This window comes from Arachis ipaensis, chromosome B9 (assembly GCF_059453495.1).
Source record: "Arachis ipaensis isolate K30076 ecotype BB chromosome B9, ASM5945349v1, whole genome shotgun sequence".
Classification (NCBI taxonomy): Eukaryota; Viridiplantae; Streptophyta; class Magnoliopsida; order Fabales; family Fabaceae; genus Arachis; species Arachis ipaensis.
The window spans coordinates 99,321,233-99,332,001 of NC_142444.1; the positions used below are offsets into that span (position 1 = coordinate 99,321,233).

Below are 10,769 nucleotides of genomic sequence, written 5' to 3' on the forward strand. Positions count from 1 at the left end.
CAGGTCTACTCCTATCTCTCGAAATTTTAAACAAAAGCCTCCAAGGCAACAAAGTTATACTTATACAAAAGATGAGAGAATAACTACAACAGAAGTAAAGCAGAATAAGACAAAAGAGAATCACTCTCTGCTCTATTACCATGTCCGCAAACTCAACGAGGTGGGTCGCGACCTACATCTGAAAAATAACAACAACATATGATATGAGAACCGGAGGTTCACGGTATGGTAGCAGTGCCCAATATGTAAGATATAAGATTTCAGGACGCCAAAGGCAATCCTAGAACTTCACATCAAATACAGATATATTCAAGCTTATAAAAATATAAATAGAGTAAACCAAAACCAGGGTAATCTAACTTAAGGGATTTCTAACTATCACTAGAACACTACTGTCCCGCAGCCTTTACCAACCTACCCTCCGTGCGATCCCATCATCACCGCCTACCTAACCTCCTCAGCACCAGACAAACACAGATAATGCAAGCAAGTAAATCACAGGTAATATACATATACAACAAGTAAATCAGGAAGCAAGTAAGCATGTTATACATTTAGTCAAGAGATGCAAATAAGCAAAGCAATCAAAACACTTAGAAGATGCACATGATGAATGCCTGTCCTATTGTCTCATGATATCACTTGTCGGTTCAAAATGTCAACCCAACATATCCCCGGGATGCTGCTTTTTGCCACAACCAGGGTTATAGTGCCCTGCTCACTCTTTCTAGTGCCCAGCACTTTACTTGCGCACCGTGAGTTATAGTGCCCAGTACACTCTTTGGGGTTATAGTTCCCGAGTTCCCTCTGGCGGCATAAAGGTTATGTGAGCGAAAGACTGCCACAGTCGTCACATCTCAACATGGGCGAGAGACTGCCTCTGTCCCTACGCCGGCACCGCTACCTCAACAAGTGGGAAACTGCCACAGCCCTCACATCCGAACATAGGTGGGAGACTGCTACAGCCCTTATAATGGAGAACAATGCATATCACAATCATATACTCAATCTCAGATATTGCTGCTTGATGAGTCCATATTTTCCGGAATATTTTGGTTTGATTTGAATGGATTTCATCATATAAACCCACATTTATTCACGCAAATAGCATGCTTTTGTGTTTTCTCTCTAGATTGTGCCTAAATGTGAAAACATGCTATTTTGTGCTTAATTTAATAACTTTTATCGTACTTTTATACCATTCGATGCCATAACATGTTTGTTGAGTGATTTTAGGTCCTAGAGGTAAGTTTGGCAAGGCAAAAGTGGAAGGAAGCATGTACAAAGGGAGAAAGCATGAAGAAAACAAAGGAGAAGCACACATTGGAGTGTGCGTGCGCACAACCACCTGTGCGTACGCACAAAAACCACAAAACCATGTGTGCGTACGCACGACAACCTCTGCGTACGCACAAGAAGAAAATCAGCATGTATGCGTACGCACACACCTGTGCGTCCGCACACGTCCCAGCTCGTGACTCATTTATTGCAAATCGTTGGAGGTGATTTCTGGGCCTTCAGGGCCCAATTTTGGGGATTTCTGAAGCTAATTGAGTGCTATATGAAGGAAGGCCTTACTCCATGTGAAGGGAGGGGGGAATTAGGGTTAGTTTAGCATTATGTAGGTTGTCTTCTAGAGAGAGAAGCCCCCCCTCTCTCTAGAATTAGGGTTTGTTAGTTTAATTTCTTGCAAATTCTACTTTTAATTCTTGTTTCTATCTACTTTTCCTTGTCATTTATTGTTATTGCTTGTTTGCTCTTCTTTATTTCTCTTGTTATCTCCTTTATTTTGTCATTTTTATGTTATAAACACTCTGTTAATTTTACTTTTAATTAATGCAAATTTTTGTTTTATGTTCATTTATTGCTTTCTTTAGTTGTTATTGTTATTTTCTTGCTTTGGTAGTCTTAGATTTTATTTTAATGCATTTTAATATTATTTTATTTTCATGCAGACCAAGTGTTTGATAAAATGCTTGGCTTAGTTTTCACTTAATTTTTCTTCACTCTTGGCTTGAAATTGTTGACTTTGGTGTTCCTTGAGTCATTGATGTCCATTCTTGTTTGATACATTAGAGTAGTTAGTTGATTTGGTTTCCCTTGACTCTATGTGACCCCTTAGTGTTGACATAGGACTTAGGGATTGAAATTAACTATGCCTATTTAACTTACAAGGTTGACTAAGTATGATTAACTCTTCATAATCATCATGTGTTTGTGGTCAATGACTAGGATAGGTAGCCTTAGCTCTCATTACTTGCCAAGAGGTTTTCTTGCATTTTAAGTTTCCTTTCCTTGCATTTAATTACTTTGACTTTTATTGCTTTGACTTTAATTGCTTTGATGTTTAATTTCTTACAGGTTTAGTTTTCACACTCTTGGTTGAAAAATTAGGTGTTTGGGTGGAATTGAGTTGTGGATGTCCATTCCGCATTGTGTGAGAATAGTTAATTGGTTTGGTTTCCATTGACGCTAGTCTTTCACTAAGTAATTAGTGAGTTGACTAGGACTTATGGATTGAGATCAATTATGTCTTTTGACTAATTCTCAAGGAGGATTGATTGATTTGGATTGATTCCACACAATTGCCATGTTTGTGGTCCATAACTAGGATAGGAAACCTAAATTATCCATTTCTTGCCAAGAGTTGCCATTTACATTCCTTGCATGTTCATTTAATTTCTTGCCATTTATATTTCTTGCTCTCTTGCTTTTATTCACAATTCCCCATGCTCTCTCTCTAATAGCCAATAAATAAACATTTCATTGTAACTCCTAGGGAAGACGACCCGGGAGCTAAATACTCTCGGTTATTTGAATTTGAATATTTGACATTTGATTAAGAGAATTCATTCTTGGTTTGGACTATGCTACCAACGAATTTATTCTTGTCTTTGATTGATTCCAAACTATACAATAATTCTCTTGTCACTGTTCATAGCACAAGTCTGCTTATACTCATCTCATTAACCATAATCATTCATGCTTCTCAATTCATTGTCACCTCAACACTCCGCCCAGCCACTCAAGCTATTCCATCCACAGAACTTCCCAAGCCTAGTCACCGTCTTCTAAACTTATAACAGAAATTCATCAATTTAATTTACTAACTCACCTCTAATAGTCTTAGGACCTAATTACTAGATAGATATCTTAAATGGTAATTAAAGGAGTTTAGAAAGCTAAATAATCCTTAAAAATGTGAAGAAAATCATTTTTCACCAAAACAGGAGTTTCACGTACGTGAACCCCTGCCCCGCATACGCACAAGTCAAAATTTGGGTGTCCACGTACACGTCACCCTGTTCGCGTACGCGAGTGTTCCAAAACAGAATGGAATACTCGTGTCGCGTGCACCGTGTCGCGTACGCAAGCTTTATCAGACTTGGAAAAATTTTAAAGCTGCAAAAATTAGATTTTTATACCAAACTTCAAACGCTCATAACTTCCTCTATAAAACTCCATTTTTCTCAAACTTTCTATCATTTTAAAGCTCTTGAAATCATCTTTAATTTAAAACAAAAATTACTCAATTTCAAGGTCTGAGGCTTAAGTTATGATCTGCCAAATTTCGTCAAAAATAAGGTTTTACCAAATTCAGCAAAATTCTCTAGTTTTCAAAACTTCAAAAGTAAGCCAAATCAAACACACCTAAAACAACCCAAATATCCATAGTAAACACTCTCCAACCATTTTTCAATCATTCAATCACTTACACCATTCAATAAGTATAAGAACCAGGTTTTTCATAAATAAAATAATTTAAATGCCCAAGTTAAGTTTCAGAAAGTTAGAATGAGAGTTTGGGGATTTAAATATGATTTTTGGACTCAGTAGGTCTTTCGAGTCAGAAAATGTGTTTTATGCGAAAAGTCGTGAAAAATCGTGAACCGGCAGTTGAACCGGTCAAACTGGCTTAAGTCTGTCCGGTTCTGTGCGAGAAAAAGTGAAAACAGTCGAAAATCCTAGAAACATATTAGGAATGGAAAACCGGACGTTAGTGTTAAAGGTTTGGCCCAAAGTTAGGCCGAACGGGCTAAAAATGCTAATGGGTTAGACCGGGTCCAAGTTGGACCCAGGACCAACTTATATAAGTCTTATTTAATGAGCTTTCAGCTCATTTTCATCAAAGAGAGAGAGGGAGTTCGGTTATGAGAGAAGAGAGAAGAGAAGCCATGGGAGCACTATTCATCCTCCACTTCCGGGAGCCATAACTTGAGCTACGGAGCTCCGATTGACGAGCCGTTTGTGATCACGCGAAGCTCTTGACGAGCTCTTCCTTTCTATATAAAGAAATCTGGTAAGATTTCTCTCTTCACTCTCCAGTTTCTAGCCCTAAGTTCCTGTGCATTTTAGGTTTGGTTTCTTAGCAAGTTTTGTGATTTTGCTTGTTTAGGTGATCTCTAGTAGTGAGAAATTGTTGGATTTTACCCCTAATATCATTAGGTAAGATAAGGTTTCACTAAATCCTTGTGTTTAGTTGTTTTATGTATCTTAGTTTTTTATTTTGGTGATATATGTGTTGTTAGTTTGAGCTTTGGTGTTTGTTGGAGTTGGTTGAGGCTTTGGATCAAGTTTGGTGGTTTTGTTTTGGTGTTTGGTGCATTTGGGAATCGGCCAAGGTATGGTTTCGATTTTCTTTATGTAATATGTAATGTTTCTGGACACATAGGTTAGTTGACCTTAAGATAGGATCGAATTAAATACATGGTGGATTGAATTATGTAAGTGACATGTGAATTGTGTTGATGATTTTATGAGTTGTGTATGTTAGAATTTGGTTATGATGTTGATGAGAAAAATTGATGATTGGGGTTGTTGATGGGTATTGATTGATGTTGTGGTGGTGTTGTGTGGAAGGAGTTAGAATAATAATGGTAATGATTATATGATTTGATGATGATTATTGGTATTTTAATTATTATAAAGGTTGATGATGAATGTGAGACTTATCGTTGTTGATGGAGGTTTATGATATGGTTGATGATTATGAATGCCTATTGATGTTGTTGGTAAGTGGAGATGATTGTTTAAGAGTTGATAAATTGAGATATTGAATGATGAGATTTGTTATGGTTGTTGAGAGTTGGAATGGTGGTATTAAGGAAATTGGATGTGATGATAGATTGAATTTATAGTTGGAAGAGGTGAGTATTAAATGGTTTATATGATTGAATGGGTTTAGAAATATTTGGTATGGACCTTGATGTTGTTTTGGTATTGTTTGGGGTATGATTAGTTTGGCTTGAATTGTGAATTTTGGTGAAGTTGAGTATTTGTGATTTTTGGTAAAAATGGATTTTTGGTGAACTTTGACGGGTCATAACTTGAGCCTCGGCTTTTGAAATTTGTTGAAATTTGATTTAAATTAAAGTTCATTGAAAACTTTTCAGATCGATAATAAGTTTGTACAATTTGGATTTTTGTGGAGGAAGTTATGATCATTCAAAGTTTGGTGTCAAAATCTGAAATTCTACAGAGTTGCAGAATTTTATGATTTCTGATATGTGCGCACGCACAGCCTTGTGCGCACGCACAACCCTGCAAAAATCTCATTCTGTGCTGATGCACAGACCTGTGCGTACGCACAGGCAGGTAAAGGCTTACTGCTTGCAACGTTAGCACAGCTTGTGCGTGTGCACATCAATGAAGAATTGCAACCTGTGCGGATGCACATCCCTGTGCGCATGCACAAGTCGGGAGGGGTCGTCTTTTGGGAGCGCTAGCACTCCTATGTGTACGCACACTTTCAAAATTTCCTTGGCGTGCGCACGCACACCCATGTGCGGACGCACACGCCCTGTTTCTCAAATTTCACTTGTTTTCAACTCTGCTACCTTTCCAACAAGGGTGTAAGCTTCTGTAACACCATTTTAAGACTCTTGGGCTTATTTTTGGGTATTAGAACATGGAAAATGTCCTAGGAGGTCTGAGTTGGTAGTATTTTGGAAAGTTAAAGAACAGAGGCTTAGGTGTCTGGTGTAGTGAGGATGGGTTTGGTAGAGTGAGAAAGAAGGAGGGTATATGAATTGAGAGATTGACGAACTAGTGAGTTCAGAACGGAAAGTTATGAATTGATGATGGTTGTGACGAGATGAGGACTTGGAAAGAAATGAATATGGTTAATGGAATGAGTATGAGTGGAAGTGTGCTATGAGCAGTGGCCTATGTGATTATGATATGTATTTTTCTCCGTCGTAGGGGATGTGGCAGTCTCCCGCCTACGTTGGATGTGAGGGTTTAAGCTGGGCTTCTCACTCATATTTCTCGCAACCAGAGAAAGGTGGTAGGGCACGCTCCCTCGGAAAATTTTCCTCTGAAAGGAGAAGGTGATAGGGCACTTATCCCTCGGAACTATTCATCCTGAAAATGCGACTTCTCTCTGATTGCAAGGTGGTAGGGCACTGACCCACAGAATCATGCGATAACCAGAGGAAGGTGGTAAGGCACGCTCCCTCGGAATATGTCCCTCTGAAAGGAGAAGGTGGTAGGGCACTCATCTCTCGGAATTATTCCTCCTTATGCGCAATAGAGAGACTAATCCGGGAGTTGTCGACCGGATTTTTTGTCGGGTTTGGCGATAATCGACATGTGATATCACAGCCAATAGGGCAGACATTCATCATATGCATCTTCTATATGCTTGCTTGCTTTGTTTACTTGAGTTTGCCTAATTGTATAACATGCCTACATGCTTCTTGAATTATTTGTATATATATGAATACTACATGTGGTTTCCTTGTCTGCGTTATCTGTGTTTGTTTGGTGCTGAGGAGGTTAGGTAGGCGGTGGCGATGGGATCGCACGGAGGTTAGGTTGGCGATGTCTGTGGGATACAACAGTGTGATTAGTATTAGTTAGAATCCCCCTAAGTTTAGATAACCCGGTTTTTATGGTTTAAGTTCCTGATTTATTTATGTTATTCTAAGCTTGAATATCCGTATGTGATGTGAAGTCCTAGGATTGCCTTCGGTGTCCCGGAGCCTTACATCTTACATTATTGGGCACTGTTACCATGCTGAGAACCTCCAGTTCTCATTCCATACGTTTTTGTTGTTTTTCAGATGTAGGTCGCAACCCACCTCAGTGAGTTGCCTGGATGGTGACAGAAGCGGAGGATCCAGATACCTTTTGACTCCCTTGATTTATTTTGCTATACATCTCTCACTTTTGTTTTTTGTTTAGCCTAGAGGCATGCATTGAGAGAATGAAATTTGTATAAGCTATTTTTTATTGTCTGGTTTCATGTATGGTCTGTATATGGCTAGCCGGCTTAAACTCCGTGAGTCGTGGCTAGATCCTTATGATATTATACTATGATATTTTGATATAAATTGTATCTATTTCTTGTGCTTTAAGTTAGTTGCTCCGTTTATGCATTTTGCACATTTCATACCCTAACTTTGAGCTTTATTACTTCATTGGGCTTCTAGATTATATTATTCTTTCTATATAAATATGTATAAGCCTTAGAATTGTCATAACCTTTGGTTAACCCTTGCTTTATGGCTAGAGGTAAGGCTTGGGTTAATTGGGGTGTTACATTTAGTGGTATCAGAGCGATTCATCCTCGTGAGCCTGAGAGATGGATCGATTGTGCTTCGTTGCGTACTCTATGTGTATTTTTCTTTGATGCTATTAGGTTATCTACTTGATATTGTATAGCATGCTTGTTTGTGAGTGCCTATTTGGGATAATGGAAGCACTAGGCTTTTGATATTGAGACTGATCACCTTGATATCGATTGGTTGGTGTAGACAGGAACCCTAATGGCTACTCACGGACGAGGTCGTACACGTTTACGAAGAGAGTAGAAACGAGCAACCGGCCGATAACCATGCTGAGTTCATGGCGGCAATGACGAATCTTGCGAACACTATGGAGGCGAATGCTGCTGCAACTTTGCAAGCTGCACAGAGGTTAGGCCAACCAGCGGGAAATGGAGACGGAAATGGTAATGACTTGGGAGGTGCTCCGATGACCCTAACTATGTTTCTGAAAGTTCACCCACTGACTTTCAGAGGATCGACCAATCCTACGGAAGCTGATAACTGGTTCCAAGTTATTGAGTGCGCACTGCAAGCACAGCATGTCTCGAACAACCAATACATGGAGTTTGCTGCTTATTAGCTTCTGGAAGAGGCTCAGCATTGGTGGCAAGCAGAATGCCGCTTACTACAACTTCAGAACACCGAGGTTCCTTGGGAAGTATTCCGAACGGCCTTGTACAAGAAGTACTTGTCTGAGTCTGCAAGGGAAGCAAAGGAGATGGAATTGATGCAGCTAAAGCAAGGTTCCCTATCCGTGGTGGACTACACAAGCAAGCTTGAGGAACTCTGTAGGTTTTCTAGGGTATGTCAGGGTGCCCCGGAGACCTATGAAAGTTGGAAGTGTGTCAAGTATCAAGGTGGCTTGAAAGGCGACATCATGACTGTTGTGGCTCCTACGGAGATTCGGATTTTTTCCGATCTGGTGAATAAGGCAAGAGTGGTTGAGGAATACACAAGGACGGTAGCCTCATCAAGGGATACTCATGGAGGAGACACTAGTAGGGAATGCGATGATTACCTTGGACCAAGGGGACAAAACTTCAAGAAATATGGTGAAGGGAAGCAGTCAAGAGCTTACTCCTCTGATATGAAATGTCAGGAGTGTGGGAACTACCATGCGAATAGGCCATGCCAGTTGGGTGAGAAACTATGTTACAAGTGTGACTCACCGGAATATTTGGTTAGAGATTGTCCACACCGAAGAACATGTGGGGCAGATGGATCACAACAACAGGGTTGAGGTAATTATGAAGCTGATGACCAGATCTTAACTTATCTTCATAGTATAGATTATCGTCGTTCGTGTTGAAAAAGTTTTAAAGCTTAGGTTGATTTTTTTAAACTTGGTTTGGGACTCTGATTTGATTGATTTGGTTTTGAAAACTAGGACTGGAACTTTTGGTCAAATGATATGATTTAAAAAGGGAAAGTGAGTACTAAGATTTTGTTAACTTGTGATTTTGGTTTGCAAAATTGATTTATCAAAAGGGATTCAAATCGAAAGGTTTTTGATTTAAGGATTCTAATTAGTTTAGAAAAAATCGTGTTTCAAAGTGATTGGTTTACACATACAAGCTACACTACAAGAAAAAGCAATATTTGTAACAAAAAAATTGTTACAAAAAATCAGAATTTTAAAACAAAAGGATTTTGTAACAAAAAAAAGGGGCCGTTGCAGTATGTCCCGTTACAAAAAGTTTTTGTAACAAAAAATGGAACTGTTACAATTCAAAGTAATATTTTGTAACAAATTTTTTTAATACCAAAACCAAAATTTGTTACGAAAGTGGTAACGCTTTTTTACCTGTAAAATATTTTTTGTAACAATTTAGATTTTTGTGTCATAATATTTTGTTACAAAATACTACTTACTTTTGTAACATTTTTTATTCTTAGTTACAAAAATAGAAAGTTGATTTTAAAAAATTTAATTAAATAATTGATATATCAATTAATTTTCTAATCCCACTAACTCAACATTTATATGATATATAATAATATAGATAATTAAAATATCTTACATGTCATTAAAATTCTTTTACAATAAAATTATTTCTACAAATTCAACTAAACACAACTTTTTCCTAACATAAAATTGTATCATATCGAATTTATAATTCTTGACTCTTCTAGCATATTTCAGTTAATATAAAGTCTAGCATGTTGGCATTAATTTTGTACCCCTGTAAATATAAACAATGAAAACCAAAATTAAAAAATAACACATAACACTATCTTCATCCCAATAAAAATTTAGAACTTAGAAGTTAAAATTAACTAATTCCTTAAGAATATATTCTCAGAGTTCAAAACTAGCCAATCAAAAATGCAAATTATCAAGAATTAACAATTCAATATATAAACTTGGGCTAACTAATCACAATTCAATCACAACTTAGTGAACAAATTTATTAAATTTACATAAGTATAAATTGTCAAACAAGCTAAGATAAAGAAATTAGATGATGTGCAATAATGTTCAATTATTGAAGGAATACAATTAAAACACAACAAAGGCTCAGGTAAGGCTTTTTTAAACCTACTGAAGAAACTCTAAAAGATCAACATCATTTAAATTGACACCTAAAATACAAGGTAACTACAAGCAATTACATACCACCACACATCAGTAACATACTAATATGTAAAACATGGAAGGCATTTATCACTTCTTGTAAATTGAATTTAAATGAAGTTTATAATAATAAATTCATGGCTCGATGCAAACCGCTATAAGTGTGACGGCCATTGGTTGTCTGTTGAAAACATCCAGATTCCTGCAAGGCAATAAAAATTAAAAATATATCTATATATATTTTGAAAAACGATTTTAAATATCTGATTTGATAAGATTTTTATTGAAAATAGCCAAAAAAATTAAAAATAAAATAAAGCCATAGGTCAAATTTTGATTTGGATTTTCAGGTATATCTTCATTCTAAATAATTATTCAGTATTTTACCCAAACCAAATGATATTGTTAAACCTTATATTCTAAATAATTTTTTGAAATAAAGTATGAGAATTACAAGTTCCCATGTACAAGCCATAATAAGCAATTAAGAATTGGCTTGAAATATAAGCAGGAATAAAAACTTTCAGCAGCTAAGAAACAGAGGCGAACTATATCATGAAGCTCTCTAATCAGAAAAGTAAGCAATGTTTGCCGAAATCAATATCCTACTTAGTCCATCAGTCGGAAGGGCAAAAGAAAATGTA

General features: G+C 37.2%; 1 protein-coding gene across 1 annotated transcript; it reads left to right on the plus strand.

Moving 5' to 3' along the window:
* Positions 1–7,857: 7,857 nt before the first annotated feature.
* LOC107615680 (uncharacterized) lies at positions 7,858–8,790 on the plus strand. Its single transcript, XM_016317726.1, has 2 exons — positions 7,858–8,061; positions 8,131–8,790. The coding sequence occupies exons 1-2, from the start codon at positions 7,858–7,860 to the stop codon at positions 8,788–8,790; spliced, it is 864 nt and encodes a 287-aa protein (XP_016173212.1).
* The last annotated feature ends 1,979 nt before the right edge of the window (positions 8,791–10,769 follow it).